The sequence below is a fragment of the Amia ocellicauda genome, chromosome 21 (assembly GCF_036373705.1).
Source record: "Amia ocellicauda isolate fAmiCal2 chromosome 21, fAmiCal2.hap1, whole genome shotgun sequence".
In the NCBI taxonomy this organism is placed as follows: domain Eukaryota; kingdom Metazoa; phylum Chordata; class Actinopteri; order Amiiformes; family Amiidae; genus Amia; species Amia ocellicauda.
Window position 1 is genome coordinate 11503499 of NC_089870.1, and position 19669 is coordinate 11523167.

The following is a 19669-nucleotide window of genomic DNA, read 5'->3' on the forward strand; positions in this document are numbered from 1 at the left end:
AAGGTGCTCTGCTTAATTGCTTCCCATGTACAAGTCACAAGGAAAAGTCTGAGAAATCATTTCTGAAGCTACGCTTGCAGGATTCGTCAAGAATGAAAAGTAATTTATGCAGACAGAAAAGGAGAGAGTCAGAGAATATATATAACAGACACACAACAGGGAAGCAATAAATAACAGAATAGAGATATGAGCTTGATTCAGGTTGTGGGACTAGCTAAATCTAGAATGAAGTATAGTATAGTATGAAATATAGTCAGGGGCTTCCAAGTATGCAGTTCAGATTTAACTTTCTGTAAAATAAACACAACATCCAAGATGGATACTCGCTCGCAAACACACAAATACCTGGCAGGGCAAAGATTAATTTTCTAGCACCATCGATGTCCAAGGTGGCAAAGGTTGTTGGGAGACTGAAAGAAAACAAAACAAAAAGCAGTGAGTTTGCTTGAGGTGGAAAAAGTGGAAAAACTTTACTTAAGTTTATAACAAACATAACTACATGTTGTGTGACTTTCTTATTTTAATCATTTTCTAAGTTAACTTAGTAGCTCCCAAAGATGCATGGTCTCTCGTGGGCCTTCAGGCTACGGAAAAGGGGAAGTGCAGTGTTTAGATGAGCAAGTAAAGGGGGAGGGCTCATCGGAGTGACAGCACACATGGAACCAGTGGCAGCTTTGTTATATGAGTTTTCACCCCAATCCTCTTTGGGAGCTATTTATTTATTATTTATTCCCCCCCCCCCCCCCCACATAACCAGAACTGCATACACAACCTAGTATTTTGCTTCATTTGGTTTCTATATTATATTACATCATTATTTGAATGGTATAGACTATTTTGTCCTCTGGTCAATTTTACAAAATCTATAGATGAGGCTAGATTAGTGGTTTTATGAAAATTTGACAACTGAGGTGTCTGTTCAAGTCACTCTAACAATCTGTGCTTTTCTCATGAAACCAATTAGGGAACCTGACCAATAAATAAGAAAAACTATATTTCTTACCCTGGTTTCATAAAAACTCTCCCAAAGTGGATCTGGGCGTGGAGGTCGATATCCAGCACTTGCTTCAGGTAATCCTGAAAAGAAATTGGACATGTTTCATAAACAAAACCCTCTGGATCAATTAATTGCTTTTCTGCAATACTATTCCTTTCCCAGTAGATGGCAAAATTGTATCACAAGAAGTAACACATTACAGCTTTATTTTCCATAATAATAAGATACATTTACATTATTGTTTCTAACCATGTGTTAGGTAAATAATACTCCAACATCATGCACATGTTCCAAATCATAGTAAGTGTTAAAAGTCAAATGATTGCTAATTTGTGAATATAGAGTTAATCAATAGCTACGTAATAATCACTAATGTAATGCCAATGAGTTTAATCAAGGCAGGAACATTTCTTTCTTAAGTATGTGTTAAGAATGCAGTAACTAAACATTTTTAATATTAAATATATATTAACATTTGATTGCAAATAATCCATGGTATTTCATAGGTTGTTCAAAGCAGTACGTTATTTGGAAGTGTAGTTAAAAGTGTGGGAGTAGCAAATTAAATAAGACCAGCGCATTATTCAAAACTGAGTAGACACCTGACAAGTGTAAATTTAAGATGGAAAACATAAAGCCCAACATGCAGTTAACATATAATATAATGACAAATATTTAGGAGTTAAGGTTAAGGTGCAGAAATTAAGTAATAAAAAGGGTAAAAAATGCTTTGACCCCACAACACAAAACATGCTTTTTAATTTTACACAACAAAGCAAAAATGTGTGTATGTATGTGTTAATAGGGCTGCATACTTTCAACATTTATTTTAGCCATGCCTGCTTGCCCTAAAAAATGTAATTAAGTTTGTAAATCTGTATCCACTTCTCAATTAAATCAAGGAGATCTGCTGACCAAACATACAATTGCTCATATATTCTTTTCAAGAATTATATTTATTGAGAGCAAATCTTAGGCAAGTTTTTTATTTTATTTTTAAGAACAAGTCAACTAAAGAAATTTGCTCTCAAAGACTCTGTCACACAAATAATTAGGTGACAGCACACTGACAGTTTCTTTCACCATTAGACAAGTGGGTATTGGCTCTTTAGGACAAAAATAAAAACACATATTTGATCAAAACCAAATCAAAGCTTGGACCTACCTGTGAATTGCAAATTATAAACTTGTACTAAATTGCTGGCTTAATTTATTGTCAGAAGCCACTTTCTAATTTGTCATTTGAAAGTAGGTAAAAGTTTTGATTTAGCCTAGTCCATAGACACAGAAGACCTGAAGATAGCATCCTTGAAAATGAGAACGAGAAAAAAAAAAGTGTGCTGTTGTGAAATTACACATTACACATTTCCTTAGTTACATGAAGGAATACATTTTCCCCATGGCTTGTTAATTTATGTTCCCTACTGAAGTAGTGTCATGTATAATACATATGGTATGGAAATATGTATATCAAGTGCCAGCACAAGATGGAAGAGGAAGATGCAATTCCAGCATTTTTTGTTGTGCAGCTTTATTTAAAGGGAGAGGTATGCAAAAGAGACAATTTTTCATTTAAATATAAATTTGGATTTTAATCCATACTCCTCTCAGAAATGGGAAAGAGGAAGGGATTTTGCACTGAAGCTTTGGAAATATGCCCTTCAGGTGTCTTTAATGGAGTGTGCTTTTGATTTTGAGTAGTGACATAAATTAATTCATTCCAAATACGGAAGATTGAGAAGTTAAATTACATTTCTTAGGAATGAACCCCCTCGGTTACAGATTCCTCTCCCAAGGCAAATTACTGGACTGAAACATGATCTTCTAACACACACTTAGCAAGCTCACAGGTAGCGGTGGGAAAAGAGGGATTGTTCCTGTTTTAAAAATGGTTATTATACCATCCCCTCATACCTTGACAAAACATGTAATTGTAATGTGAAAGTGTCACTAACAAGATTAAAATTGTACATCTTAAAATTTTCAAATATAGCTCATGTCCACTTTTATGACTAGAGTTGATTATTCAGTTTTCAAAATGAGTTGTACTGGGCCTTATTTTTGACATAAACCCATTTTCTTCATAACGCTTTAACAGCTATTAATAGGTTAAACAGTAGAATGGCAATAACAAAATAGATAAACTATGAAAAAGATGTTACAAATGTTGCATACATTCACTACTTTGCTCTGTTGTTGATGTCCTGGTGATTACTGTGAAAAATGAATATAAATTATCATGTTGAATCTGCGTTATTGCAATTTGGATGATGTTGTTGTTAATCATTGATTTACAGGCTTTTTAAAATGTCATTGTATATCCTACAGAAACAAAGGAATATGAGTTATTGTTATAGTAATGTGAAAATGATTGCATCCTACAGAATACAAGTCCCATTTCACACGGGCACATTGTGGGTACCATGACAAGAGCTACTAGTTATGCAAAGAGCAGTATTCTGCAGTATTTCACCTTATTCGTTTTTTTAATCCCATTCACCACTTTGCCCATCCCACTTCTGTTAAAAAAAAAGAAATAAAAAAAAAATCTCATTGGGAGCCCTGGAAAGTCAATTAAGCTTCCAATTTATCTATAATTGAAACCTACTTATACTATATTCCGAGGTTTTGACTGCATTTAATTTTAGATGTTCGGTGAACTGTAGCCAAAGCTTTTAACCTTCTTACTATATCCCAGAATGAAAGCCCACTGGTCCTTTCCCGCTGTATTGTGTATTAATCTGGAGATCTCCTGAAACTAGCCTACCTTTTCTCCCATTGAAACGCCTCCTGATGTTATGATGACATCCGCACGACTGATCCCTTCATTAAGAGCATTAAGCAGATCGTCAGGGCTGCAAGACACAAAAACAGATGGAAACAATGGAGAAAAACAGAAGGCTGAAAAGATTTAGACGAGGACTTCAGCTCCAGTGAGAATTGTATTGGTTAATCTCTGGATGTCGTCCATAAATCCATGCTAGATGTACACCTTCCATTTTAAGATTTAGAAAAAGGTGGGAACAAGCAAAAAAAAAAAAAATCCCCATCAAGTCAATCAATACACTGACCAGAGGGTTGGTTCAGGAGGTTACACATAATATTTTTAATTATTAAAAAAATATATATAATTTAAATCCATGGCTGCTCTTTCTCGTTTTGTTTTTGTGTTTTTCTTTTTGCATTTGTGTTCTTCCTTTTGCTTTTGCATTCTTTTTTTTGCAATTGCGTTCTGCTTTTTGCATTTGTGTTTTTCTTTTTGCAATTGCGTTCTGCTTTTTGCATTTGTGTTTTGCACTTCAGGGCCACCGTACCTTTAACCGTGCTGATATGCATTAGGGAATATATTTCACATTCCATGTTTCAGCAGATTTTTCCTATTTCCCTGGGTAATATCCATAAAACATTTACCATCATGCAAAGTGTAAAGCTGTCATTATTTTAAGGAGGATAGTAAATTTAACATAGATGGATAATGTGTGATGAATTTTGCCCCCTCTTAACCAGAGGCCAGCTGATAAAGCACCTTATTCTACACTCTATGGGCCCTATGTATCCATGTTATTAAACCCTGAATGCAATTGACATTGCTATGTGATTTAACAAAATCCTGTAAGTCTTCCTCAGCACTGCACATGGGCTGAACTTCAGGGCCGTGTCTACATTAACACACAACTGTATTAATTGGGTAAACTATCAGTGTATGCTAGTGTTTCAGTAGATATGAGAAATCAGGTCTAAAATAGTTTTCCAATTACACTGCCTACCAGAAATCACATCTGAGCTACCAGAGAAGCAAGTAAAGAAAATTATAATAATAGTAATAAAAACAAAATCCCCACCATTTTCATTATCATCTATAGTACATTATTATTATTATTATTATTAAGGTGTAGAAAAAACGGTTTTCTACCTCAAAATGAAAAGGTCAGGTGATTTGTGAAATACATACTAATCCAGAATGATTAATTCCCAGTTAGACTTTAAATAATTAAACGAGTGATCCTCTGCTTTCTCTAATTAGCCCCTGCTGCTGCTTTCGGTGACTCATGCACACGTTGACACATCTCTCCAAACTTTCCTCAGCTATCAAATTAGACTTGGAATGTAGGTGTGAAATGAAAATTAGTCAGAGTATTTTGTAGCACGTACCAATTGCCGTCATTGACCTAAATTGGTGATGATCTAAGTTTCTTAAGCAATTTGGCTTCCTTTTTCTGAACTCCTATTTAATTGACTTCTATGGAAACTAGGTTTCAAGAAATTATCAAATGTTTAAAAAGAAAAACATGAAACTAAGACAGTACTTAAGTGAGCCCTTTTCCAAACACTGGATAGAAATCATAGTAAGTAGAAATCCAACATACAGACTTTTTGAAAGTTCTAACACTTTTACTTTGTGTTCTGAAGGAAAACTAAACTGACATTTTTTTTTATTGGTGACACAATTATACATAACTACAGAAATTATAATGTATTGTGTTTACTTAAGTACACTGACTTTCACTTTCTCCCTATTTTCGGTCTCAGATCCTATAGAAACACATAGCTCACTGCTTAATTTAATTCCTAATGGTTTTCTTATGCTGTAGTCTAAATGTCAGTGAAGTACTAGATAACTTGCGATTAAAGCCATTTATTTCTTCTACTGAAATTACATTACATTGGGGGATTTATATAATAAGTTGATTATGAATTAATGGTGTCAACCTACTTGTCTCCGACGATACCCAGATTGATGGTGGGGTAGCCATGCTCTTGTATAGTGGCCAGAAGTGTGGACCGGTTGCTGTCTCGTATCTTCCCAGGGTGCAGATCATCTTCTGGGTTCAACAGCTGGAACAGATATAAAGCAAAAGTTAACAAAGCAATCCAGCTGTGGAATAAAACAGGGACACTCCAGGTAGTCAAAAATATGCATCTTTTCTGAACAGGAAATCACAAAAATTAAATAAATAATGAGGAAATCTGCATTTTGAATGAAGCTATCATTAGCATAGTAGAGGGAAGATATCTGCTTTTCCTACTATCAAAATGATCAGACGGAGAACACTGAATTGCGCTATACTGGTATACTGCACTATACTGTGCTCTTGGGTACTGCCAAGAAGGGCTAGTGAGAAACAATAAGAAAATGTACAATTGAAATATAATGAGTTTTTGTGGTCTTTAATTCTAAAGAAACCATTTATTGGGTATATACAGATAAAGAGCTCAATAGCAAACTTATTTGTTTTTTTAGTCTATATCATCAAATTCAATTACAATTATTATTTTATTTTACCCATGAACTCCAATTGTTATATATTACACTGTTGCATAAAACAGGAGTTTCTACAATATCTTAAGTGTATTATTAGTGTCCTACATAGGATAGATCTGCAGTAATACATTGATGATTTAAGTATGAATTTTACTTAAACACACAGGTTTTAAGTGAGGCTCCAAAAGCAACATTAATTGAAACTACAGAGGATGACACAGATCAATACAGCAGTGGTGACTTGTAATATATATCAGATATGGCTCATGAAATTAAGAAATTAAGAAATTAAGCACAATGATTCTGGAGAAAATCTGTCAGAGGGTTATAAAGGGTATATAGTGATTTATTTCCTGCTGGGATAGGAAACTACACTGTTCCCATAATACATGTCTACAGTGTACATTACATTACGATTATATAAATTAAAATGTCTTCTTTTCAATACTATGACATGGTGCACTGGCAATCAAGTGTTATATATATATATATATATATATATATATATATATATATATATATATATATATAGATAGATAGATAGATGCACCTTAAATATTTTTAGAAAATAAGGTTTAATTAACTACTGTACATTTTTAAATAATTTAATCTACTAAATAAAAATGAACACTACTGCATTTAACATTTAACACTACCATCCAAAAATGATGGTACCTGCAATAACCTTTAAAAAGCAATATGAAAAAAGCTAGATAAATTAAACAAGCTATTAGCTTGCGTTTCCTCATTACCTCATTCCCTGTTGACATCACTGCAACCACTGGAAATTTCTGGACTTCCACTTCTGTGACTCCCACCGTTGCTAGGAGACCAATTTCTGAAGGCCCCATGTGGGTGCCCTTTGCCAGCACACACTCTCCTCTTTTAATGTCATGGCCTATGGGTCTGAAAAAGAAAGGACAATTAAAGAATGAGCATGCAAGACAACGGTCAGTGTACTAACATGCTCTTGGACTCAAGCAGATTCCCGGCTGCCTCTTGTAATTGTTCTATTTCTGTATAGTAAAGGATATGGCATAAACAGTGTATTATATGTGCCTATTAAAGTAAGCTCCCTCCGATAGCTCGGTTAATTCACACTCTACAGTTGTAGCTGATACATGGTGGATGGTCTGTTTTAGACAGTGGAATACAAAGTCTGATGAGATCCTACCAAAATATATTTATAATTACATTATACAAAATATAGGTATGTAAATATATGTGCCACCAATGGACGTATCAAGAAAGTATCATCACATGTGCAAAAAACAATACTTTGAAAGTAAAAAGCAACCTTGATTTATATTAATTAAATATGTGCACTGAACAACTACTGATGGACAAAATTATAGTAAAAGTTAAGTATTTACATATGTAAAAAATCAAAATTTACAAAATATTAAGATCTAAATTTTATAGTTTACACAGATGTGTCACTTCTGTTGCTGTAGTGCACTTGCCACTGAAAGCCATTTTGTGCATATGGCATAGGTGGATGGGCAGGATCCCAGTCATCTTCAAAATGGGATTTATTGAAGGGTTTTGTCTCCATATTCATATTTGGATAAAGTGCTAATGGAGAGCTATATGTAAGTTCAAAGTGGAAATAGTCCTGAATTGACTGAACTGGTTCTAGTGTTAAGTCTTAGTGTTTGTCCTATAAGTATGTTTATAGAGTATACATTCTGAAGCATTGCATGACTAATTATGACACTGTATAAATTACTTAAAATCTGTTTAATGCCTGAAACTACGAAAATGGTCTAATAAAAACAAATATTAGTTCAATTTAGGGTATAATTAGGTAATTCATTACTCAACTGAAAATCGGAAGACGCTTGTCTAGACCAAATCAAAACTTTGCCACACCCAAGAATTGTAATAAATTGCAGACTTGCATCCTATCACATTTTAATGTATAAGTAGTACAAAGTGGCTTCTAACAATACATTAACATGTGACAGATTAGAATTTTGATATGGTCGAGCCCACTGTCTCCAAAGACTTGCAAGCCCCTTGTATTAGGTTTACATGGAACATACTGTTGATTTTAGAATCAGACAACACTGTCTCTCAGTCACTCCTTTTTTATCAAAATATGTGGCAATATTTTTTTACCACTCAACCTCTTTCTGTTAGATGTGCTTCAAAATTACAGGTGAGAGTGGGTCATCAGGACTTCCACTCAGAGGGTAGGATGTTCTCTAGAACTTGAAAATCAGTTAAAATCAAGGTTACGACATAATTTACGAAGATTGAGAGCTCAAAGAAATTACACTAAATTACTGTAGAGTCACTATCATCAAGTTGATTGAGGTTGGGGAGGCCTCAGTAGCCACTTCTTGGACTGGCTGTAGAATGGCAGAACTGGCTGGTAGAATAGTCAGATCTCCTGTTTAAAATCAGAGGACTTGGTATTGATTGATTGAAAATGTATGCCTTGGTGGATACTGGCATGTGTATATTGTTTTCATGGGCTGGATCGGAGTGGGGCTTTAGCGGTGAGATGGGTTGAATAGCACTTGTTTATGCCACATTCATATATTACATACAAAACCTTGAAAAGAAAAATATATACATGAAATGTACTGTGATCATTAGTTTTAAAAAGCAAGATGAAAGACTGACCTTATGTCCTGCCCTGGTCGAGCTTGCACCAAAATTCGAACCTCCAGCTCCTCTGTACCCTGCAAAAAAGGATTTTTGCGTAGCAACTATTGCATAGTCACACGAACCTCAGCAAATAATTAACCAATTTCTTGTACAAATTCTGGGTACACTTTTCACACATGCAGGGCCCATTTCTCAAAATTAGAACTCAACATGTAATTGTGTAAAAGTTGTTCAGATTGTCTGAATTGTTATTACTGACAATAGTCTTCAAAATCAGAGAAGACATACATGTATGGTTATTTCAAGACAGAAAGTGTAGAAAGTGTCTTTTTCCAGATTTTGGTGTGTAGATATAATGTGATGGTTTGTGTATACAGTGAATCTACACCCCTTTAAGTCTTACTATTGAAACAGTGTTTTGGGAGTGCATTAAAACATGTAATTTGAAACTTCAGTTCAATAATTGTGATGTAGCAATCAATGATGGAAAAAGCATATGCTGACAGTCACAAGTGAACAGAAAACTCCACAGCATTACCTAAGCAGAACATTTGAGAAAGTAAACCCTCAGCAAGGAAGCGCAACTGAAATACACTGAAGTCTCTGTTACCTCACTAAGCTTGACAAGTTTGACTGACCGCAATTTGCATGTCTGGTACCTTCTGTTCCCATCTTCCATCAATGGAAAAGCCTTACCAAAGTAATTTTCAGTTTGCCAAAAAAGGCGGAAAACATCAGTGTCCAACAAACGTAAGACATTCAACTCATTTATATTGTCAGTATTCTTCCCTCACTTCATACTGTACTTTTACATTTTAAAAAGCAACTTACATCATCTTAATAATTAGAAACAACCTTTAGCAAATCTTGAATCAAAAACTAGAAAGATATAATATATATATATATATATATATATATATATATATATATAAATATACATATAAGTGGATTTAATAACCATCTGTGTCAGATACAATCCTACTAAATATATGTTTGTGTGTGCATTTTTAAACTGGTCAGCAGTTTAGCAGCCTGGTATGTACAGACTGACTTAGTGAAGATAGTGCTTAAAGAAGAGGTTTGCACCACATCCCTGCACTGTATCACTTTGCTATGTATATACACAAACAACCAGACTTATATACACTTCACATTTTGGTGTATTTTGCCAGTATTACTGAAAATAGCATACAAATTTAAAAATTAAATACATATATTCCTGGAAAATCAATGTGATATAATGAGAGTAACTTCAAATAAATGAATATGTGCCCATTTTATTTATCTAGCCTAAATATATAGAAGATTACAGTAGTGTCCAAGTTTTTTTTTTTTTTTTAAATGTAGTTATCCTTGGACAACATTTAGATTAACTTAATATATAAATATATATTGAATTGTAGTGGCATATTCAATTTTAGGCAATAGACAGAAGGAACATTTAAAATATAAAATCTGATGCATATATTACCAGAATCATTGTCCATGTTTGAGGAATCGCCAACTTGGATTTGAAATTCTAATCGTCTCTGTTCATTACGTTGATAATTGATAACCAATAATGCCTGAGGGGAAATTTCACAGCTCATTTAAATGCCACAAGAGGAATACGTATTATTACCTCCTTAATTGGAAACTATATATAAATGTAAATATAATACTCATGGAAGAAACTTCACCTACCATAATATAGTATATTTTATTAATATTGATTTGTTGCTTGCATATATTAGACCAAAGGAAAATAACTAAATTCAATGCAATTTGTGCTTAAGATGAATAAGTAGGGTTGTTAATGTCCTTCATTTTACTTCAAACTTTAAGTCAAGTTTCCTCTGTGTCCTAATTTCTATGCACATAATATGGGAGGGGATTATTGGGACTCGGTGATGATCAAACGTCTACTTTTTTTTCTTTTTTTTTTTTTAACTGTATTTCACCCTTTGGGGATTATTCCAATTAAATCACTTTTTGATGAGTTTTATTTTGACCATTCATGAAATGTGGTTTGTGATTTGGTTGTTAATTGCTTTGTATTAGTTTCATGTTCTGACTGTGCTCTGTTCTAGCTTTAAATTTGATGCATTGCAACTATAAACGTATAGTCAACCTACTGTTAAAATACCTAGAGTAATACTATGTGAAATGTGACACTGCCTACTTTTTAGTTTAATGACAACTTGGATTAACCTTTCAGATCCATTATATAAAAAAACACTAAGAGAATTTAGTGGAAGGCAATGACTTAATGATTAATAGAAAGAAATAGGATAGACAAGGATGTTCCCACACAAAATCCCATCAAATTGTTTCCATCTCTGGACTTGTGACTATTCTGTCCACTTGGGATCAATAATATTCATAATTTGCCTTGCCTTAATAAAGTTATTTTCTTCAAAATCCTGACGGGCACCAAAGTGTTTTACAGGTTTACAAAAGAGTTATCAGGTACCACCTCAAGCTCATTCTAATATCCATATTATATATCCATATAATATGCAATATTCTAATATGTATTGCGATTTCTGGTGCGTTTCATTTGGTGAGTTTATATGCAGGGCAATTTAAACAAGGAATTGCACATGCATGTTTGAGAGAATTACTCAGGAGAATTGGGTATATGGACAAAAAAAAAAAAAAAAAAAAAAAAAGAATTAGGCCATCCTCATTTGTACTCGTGAGGTAAAAGACTGGAAATCCGCACCTATTATAGCCTCCTTAGAGGCCTCATTAGAAAGTTCCAGTCCAAATCATGACCCAGACCAGCCTTGCTTAGATTGTGAGATTAAATGATAACAGCCTGCGGGGTGATACAGCTGCCAACAACAGATTGATGGACATCTTTGCAACATTCTTTGATAAGGCTGACTGGGATATCACATGACCTGCCCAGGCTGTCAGATTGGCAGAAATTAATCAATCATTAACTCATACTGCTCACATCTGAGAAGCAGTGACTATCTATCTCATATGATCTTTGTTGTTAGAGGGGTCTTGTAACTCTCAAATCAAAACTGAAGTCGTATCTTTTCTATTTTGGATTTTCCGCTTATCTTTACTACCACAGATGTGACATTTCTCTAACTTTCTCTCTGAGACTAGCAGTGTGAAAAGTAGCAGCTGCAACAGTGAGCTAATTGGAATTTTCAAATTGGACAGGTATAAAATAAATAATAATTGGAAAATAGTGTTTTAAAAAGTATGAAATACATATGCGTTCCCGTCAAAGTAGGCCCTGAAATAGGAACCTTGTTTCGGGAAGCAGTTCGAGTTGCACTGACCACAGTGCACAAGCTTTCAGAGGACAATCCAAAGCTAATTTATTTCATCATCATCTTTTCCTCACAATATGAATGATTAATTAAATTGTGCCCTTCATCCATAATGGTATTTCTGTGCCCTTTGGAGATGCGACCCACCGGTATATGTGATTTTTGATTGTTTTGTTTCTAATGGTTTTATTGCTGACACACTGATCTGGAAGTCTGCTTGTACAGATGTTTTACAATTCCTCATATAATAAATATAAATACGTAAAAAAAATCATAATTCATATTCCAAGTTAACCCTTTACATTCCATGTTGTTTGAGCGATGAGACTTTGTTCGATTTATTGAGCCTGGCTGTGTTGCGGTAGACTTTCAAACGCATAAGATATAACCTTGTAAACATCATGGGATACAGAGCGAGGGTGTAAAAGACAATCTGCAGACTGTATATCATGTACATAAAATTAAGTCATACATGTAACACATGAACTACTTTTAAAAGTTAAACTTCCACAAAACTTTCAGCAGCCGTATTTTGCTGAATAGCCCAGACTGTCGTAAGGAAGCATCACCCCCAAGGATGGTTGGCTTTTTTCCTGCTTTATATCAGATATTTTATTGCATACTGTTTGTGCATCCAGACCTTTGCAACCGTTCTGTTAAGATATTTGGTCAGGTGCCTAAACAAAGTGGAGGAGGAAATACAAGCAAAATGCATGTTCTAGAAAACATGAAGTGTCTGGGAAGGGGCGGCTTCAACAAAAGGTATGGAGGCTGACAGCAATATATTGCCACCTGTTAAGGCACCAATCACCAGCTGCCTTCTCCATACTTCAGACTAATTAAGCAAATAAAAATCACTCTCGTCATTAATTTAAAATGTAAGAAATTGACACTTATGTGGTGAGAATGAATTATAACTTAGCCACAGTTCTTACAGCACTGTTTTACTTCAACGTGTGTCCTTTGGTTTAATTACCTTACCCGAGGACTGAGATTGTTTGCAGTAAAGGCAAAACTCAAATAGCTGAAGTAAATTGGAAATCCAAATGCATGGATCTTGTATAGCCCCCTGATGTGTTACAGTTTTCAGTTGATCTTGGGCCCAGGGTAGCCCCTGCTCCTGGTCATTTATTTTCATTTCAGTGGCATCTCAGGCCTCCATTGGACTCAGTTTAGCTCTGACCTCCGTCTCAGTTGAGCTCCTGTAGTAATTATTTATTCAGTAAAGTCCCAGGGCCCTGCTCCATAATATTTTTCTGCTCAGTGGTGACCTTGTATCCATGTGGGTTGTGGGTCTGGGACTTGGCCTCACTGGGCTCTGTCAGAAGAGGCGACGGCTTGGGTACTCAGGATCCCATAGTCGCCTTTGGGAACAATTTTTAACTTGAAAGATAAACATCATTTTAGGAACCTAACTAGCTCTCCTTTACATTTAGCTCAGTGTGTAACTTATATGTTTATTGTTAAAAGGAAGATTTGATCAGACAGCTTCTGATAACTTTAAATAAAATAAAATTAGCTCTTAACAGAAAAATCAATGACTGTACGTTAGTTGAACATATTCAACTGTGGTGTTGAAAAATTCAACCCCAACCACAATATTAAACTTACAGATGACACAAGTGAGAACTATTTGCAAATTTACTTGTGGCTCAGAATGAGATGTGATGCTTTACACAAAGTGGTGGATGTAGGGAACAATCTGCCTACAGGTATCAAGACATTACAGTGAAACAAAGACCAGCAAAGACAATAACAGCAAATGCCATTTACAGTCTTTGATTCGCTGTAATGTCATGTAACCCTGCCTAGACACTCTGTGCAAATCTATTCGGTGGGAACGAGGTAGACAAGCAAGTAGATCAGAAAGGGGAATTGGCCTCCACTCCTTTGTAGCCCTTTAATTTGTTTGAATCATCCAATACGTAAAAAGTGTGAAATGTAAAAACTTTCAGCAGTTGGGCCCAATTTAACGTGCAGGTTGATAGCGTAAGAATGTAAATCGGAGATACTCACGTCTTCTGATTCCCTGATGAGCTCGGTGTCCTCCACCTGCACCACAGCGTCCGCACCACAGGGGATGGGGGCTCCGGTTGTCACCCGCATCACCTGGCCTGGCATTACGGTGTGGGTGGGCTTTAAAAAAAACAAACAGGACATGAACATCAGAGTGCAGAAGAAATGACATCAGCTGACTTTGCACAGTACATGAAATATAATACTGCATCTCTTTTTATGGATGGGTGAGTATTTTGTCCTTTTATATCATATTCTGTGCTGCAGTAGCAGGAGTGTGAGCCGTTGTAAAATAACAATATTCCCCAGGTGACTCCCACTAGTAACTGCCTAGTATAGTATGCATAGTATAGTACAGCACAGCACAGCACAACACAGTATAGGACCTTTTAAAATCATAAAAGACACCGCACTACCTTGTCTCTGTATACCAGTTCCTAATAATTTCACTGACCAATCACAAAGGATTAAAAATAAAGCTAAATAAGGAAGAATGAAAGGATCTTGGCATGTCACCTTGTCCCGTATCCATCATTCTGTTTGTGTTTTATCATATGGTCCATCACATCACAGAGATCATTGTTGTGACAAGAAAATTACTAATTTCGAAAGACTAAGCGTGCCGTGTTCATTTAGTAGTGCAGTGATTTAATGCAACTACTTTTCCGATTAGCATCCAATGTGTCCTTATGGCAAGAAACATCTGCTGTAATGATAGCATTTGTTTTTACAAAAAATGGTATCAGTTAACCAAACTAATGGGAGAAGGTCAGCTTGCTGTAATCCTGAACATAGGGAAGTGGTAGAGAAGAAGTTTTATGGTGTTTTTTTTGTATCAACAGTTCATAACAGAACTGGTCAGAAACCATATTTTATAACTGTTCAGATATTTTTTCAACATATTCACTGCTTGCAGAGCTACATTCTTGTTGACATGTTTTTCTGCTTTGTTGCTAGCTGATGCATGATTTATAAATATATATACCTATACTATTTATGGAATTGGAATTGCCAGTCAAATCAATACACCCCATTCCTACTAATGTGTGCGGTTTTCGGAGGGAGGGACAGATCACGTCCCCCGAAACGCATGCCGTCAAAGTGCTCAGCTATTTTGTGCAAGCCGAGAATGCCAGCAGAAATTCCTAACAACTGGACTCTGCAGGTTGCTAAGATGGTGGCAAGGAGACCACTGGTGAGTGATGAACTGAGGATAGATCGGCCAAATTCTTCCTGCCCAGCCCCAGAATTGCTAAGCCAGTTATGCAATGCCCTTTGAGAACTCCCAAGTAACGCTGGCAATAGCATAGCTGAGAGTACTGAATCCTGAATTCTGAGTGGAGGCTTTTACCAGATGTGCCATTTGGGGGATCTTTATTGATTTAGTTTAATCAATACAACTGTGTTAACTTTATTAAAACACCAGAGTCTCACTTCCAAATCCATAAAGCAATTACAATTACACTCATTAGTGCAATTTCAGTATTCAGTGATAATGCAGGCCCAGGGTGTTCTGGTTCACTCTTTAAGAGCTCCCATACAAGACTGCATCACTACTCAGTATTATTACTCTCCAACAACAACCAAAAAAAGGCCAACCTTACCTGCTCACCAGCCTGAGATTCTCCGATTATAAAACGATCTCCTGGACCATCAGCAGCTGAGAGATGAAGAAATCCATAAATAACCATTTTCTGTTTATTGGGATAAATAACCTTAATGTCCCACTACAAAACCATGGTTACTAGACACATTTTCCTTATATTTCACATGTGTGTGTATCAACATAACATAACATAAATCCTATAAATCGTGAATTTCAGTTATTTGATCATTTATAATAGACCTATGACAAATGACCCCCATGGTCCATGCCCTTCATAAATAACAATATATTAAAACTGCAATAAAAATAAACAACTAATGGAATTCCACATATATTTGTTTTTATTTATTAAATTACTTGAATTTTAATGTTGCCTCATTTAGCAACACTACGAGTTTAGCAAAAGTTCAACGCTCAGTACATTTCTGGTTCCAGTTTAGGGGGAACATTTAAAACTCACAAAATGACAAGTGAAAGCTGAAAACCATTACAAAAAGGTCTAATTAAGCAATCTATTGCTTTAATTAAGGCCTGAATTAAGTAGTTGAGAGATTCATTGCAATTAGAACTAGAAGACAATTGTGTCCTGAGGAACAGGTTTAAGATTAGACTTTGAATGCTTTAACCAGACTAAGAATTTTGTTATTTAATGTGTGAAACGCAGGATTGTTAACTCAAAGGGATTCATTTGAAATACTTCAGCGAGACTGCCAGCTTGCATTTTCTTCAGCCTCCTGCTCCCCTCTAGATTTAAGGGTAATTCCACATTAACTTCTTGGAAACTCACGGTTTCACGATCTATTAGAGTCACAGCAGGCTTTCTATCAAACCATTTAACATCACAGAGAGAGCGGAAAGTGAAAGGTACAAGCAATAAAAGTTGAGGTGAAGTGTAATCTAGTTTCACAAATGATGGTATGTATATCCATCCCAAATTGTGCAGAGGTTGCCAATTCTGGTCGTGGAGATCCACAATCCAGCAGATTTGATAAGAAATACTTGATTGCTAAAGACATATTATAGTTGTTGACCATATTAGCAGGTGATTTGTTCAGTAAAGTCATTTAAGAATCGACTGGAATGAAATCATGAAGAACCTAAAGACTTTCCAGACCAGTGTTGTGGAGTCTTTCTTAAAGTGGAACAATATTTTTCAAGATTAATCAAATACTTTACATTTGTTCTAGTGCTTTATAAAGGAGGACCTCGGTCCCTCCAAAAATAAATGTTATGCTTTTGTTACCCTGTGAATTATTTTTTACATATGTACTTTAAAGTTTACAAACAATAAAAAGGAAAGGAAAGATGCTAATGACAACATATTTCAATAAGAAAAAAATCATAAAGCCTCGATAATTTAGAAATAACAGAGCAGAGTGTGTTAACGCAATTGACCTCATACCCTTAGCTATCTAAGAAATTCAGAATTACTTAATTCAAACAGACCTATGGGTTGATCTGTAGGGGACCATTCAGCCCCCACATTATAATCACTTAAGTCTATCTTGAACTTGTTTAATTCATTTAAATCTTAATACATTAACACATTATGTTGTACAGGAATAGGTGGTAACACTCCTATAGTAAGTGTTATCAGAAATCTGATCCATGAATCAATAAATCAACCTAAAAGTGCATACTTTTGCAACTCAGCACTTGGTTAATGGTTAAAGCACATTTCTACAGTCTAAACCCATTAAATAGATCATTAAATGAACAGTAAAGGACTACTGATGAGAATTTAATAAAATAATTGATGCCACTAACTTCTCCATTTCCTTATTAGTATTAGGATGACTTTTTTTTTCTTTGGGGTTTTTCTTTCTTTCCAGAATTCAGATTGTAATGATAAAGAATGATAAAACATCCAGGTCTCCCATCCAGTTGCTTCTAGCAGTCTATGCTAGTAGTTTGTATAATGTCACTTTCAGCAGACTGAGAAACAGGACTGAGAAACCCAGTCTTAGGTGGAGTACAGTCATAGTCATAGTCATATTTACGGTAATATTGTGTGACAAGTCTGTAGCCTATAGCTTCACTTGAAGTGATACTGACTAGAGGAATGACATTTAAAGAACATCTGAAAACTTTTAAACATGGGAGACAAATGCTTGGACAGTAGTTCCAAAGGTCAGTTTAATAATATTTCATTAAAAAAATAAAAATAAATGAAAAACATTTTATTTTCATACTATTATACTATACTATGAAGATTATGGAGTATTTGTCTGTTTTATTGTGTTCTTGAGCTCTAATTTTAATAATTAATAAACAAAATCCCCAGCCATGTTGATTCTTGCTACCAAACTAACATGGTGGATGAAATGGCCTCCTCCAATTATTTTGTATTAAAATAAACAAGAAACCTACAAGCATAGGATGCAGGTGGAAATAATTACAAGATACGAACCTCGGACTGCGTATCCATCCTTGACTGAAGCCGGGAAAGGGGGCAGGTTGTCTTTCGCATACACATCCTGTGCAAGAACCCGGCCCATTCCATCTGAGGAGAAAAGGTGGACACGTTTCAGGGAAGCTCAGTCTTATAGGAGCAAATGAGATCTGACAGGTCTATACTTGGCGAATGCAGTTCATGTGTATGTGACACATCTTATCAGTGTTTCTGACAGGACCCTGATATCCCATCAGGAAGAGAGCGAGCAATCTGAGGAAATGGCCCTTCTTTAATCTAGTCAGTTTAAGAGGCCAAAGGACCGTGTTTTATCAGGGCCTTTGTGTCTCCCTGCACCCTTGCACCAATGAAAGTGTCATTTTGAAGGAAACATTTTGTCTCAACTTTCCCCTCCACCCCCACCTCCACCCCACAACCCCCATTTTATTTTCCCTGAAAAGACAATAATCAAATGAAATCACAAAGCTTCTCCAAGGCAACAGTATGATAATATCATTGTGCTCCCATTACTTACATTGTTTTGTGTTTTTCATTTTCAACCACATTTTATCTTATTTTGAGTAAGTCATTGTATTTTAAAATCTTATTTAAGTAAGCTAGGTGTTACATAGAGATGACTTCTTCCTGATGGAAAACTAAAGGTCAAATAGAAAGTGAAATATTTTTCTGAGATAATTTATAGCCCCATATGTACAATATGCTGCTGATGACAAACAACAAACTGCACCCATTCATTCATACATCTGGATCATTAGGCAATGTGTAGTGCACTAAAACTCAAAATAGGGTCCTACGTTTTACAGTTAATACCACTTAAGGTTAAGGTTCAAAGTCCAAGGGCTCCCACAAATACAGCATTACACAACCCAACATGTTCATTCAAGTATTTCATTAACATACCCATGATTCTCCTTTTCATGGTCCACATTTTCATATGATTATTAAACTTAGGATGTTCAATACAACACACTTCATGATTCATACAGGGGTATTTCCCCAAGGTTGTTGATGTTCACATATAAATATTTATCTGGAAACCTCGATTTCATGCAAGTGCCTGTGGTGTCCACATCCAGGGGTATTTTTTGTAGTCTGTGTGTGATGTCATACAAAGTAGGCAGAAAGCACCGCCCCACTCCATAGCATAGCATAGCATAGCATAGCAATCAATGAAGAACACAGTGCTAGATGCTTCATAAACAGCTTTGTTGTTGAAAGGACTTTGTCTTATCAGGTTGTGCTTGATTGACACCTTCTCTTTTACATTTGTGTTGAATGTCATTACAGAAGGTTTATGTCCCCATTGGTAACGTGATGAAAGGCAAGCAAGGCAAACTGCAAGGATTAGAGCTGTCTCTCGGAATTAGACACAGCTGAGAGATGCTTCAATTTTTTTAATTGCAAGTGACAGGGTCACCACAGATAGCAAATTAGCTTGGTGTAGTGAACATAGGTCAGATAAAAGCAACACATACATAGGTGCATT

General features: G+C 35.5%; 1 protein-coding gene across 12 annotated transcripts in view; it reads right to left on the minus strand.

The window, feature by feature from the left end:
* gphna (gephyrin a) overlaps nucleotides 1–19669 on the minus strand; it is a 278299-nt gene that overhangs the window by 15550 nt on the left and 243080 nt on the right. For all 12 annotated transcript variants that reach the window (XM_066694145.1, XM_066694146.1, XM_066694142.1 and 9 more), the window contains 9 exons: nucleotides 18181–18273; nucleotides 15769–15824; nucleotides 14165–14284; nucleotides 8892–8950; nucleotides 7013–7166; nucleotides 5712–5833; nucleotides 3765–3852; nucleotides 1004–1077; nucleotides 346–410 (listed from right to left, as the gene is read on the minus strand). In XM_066694145.1, the coding sequence (XP_066550242.1) occupies nucleotides 346–410; nucleotides 1004–1077; nucleotides 3765–3852; nucleotides 5712–5833; nucleotides 7013–7166; nucleotides 8892–8950; nucleotides 14165–14284; nucleotides 15769–15824; nucleotides 18181–18273 (831 nt within the window). The remainder of the gene's footprint in view (nucleotides 1–345; nucleotides 411–1003; nucleotides 1078–3764; nucleotides 3853–5711; nucleotides 5834–7012; nucleotides 7167–8891; nucleotides 8951–14164; nucleotides 14285–15768; nucleotides 15825–18180; nucleotides 18274–19669) is intronic.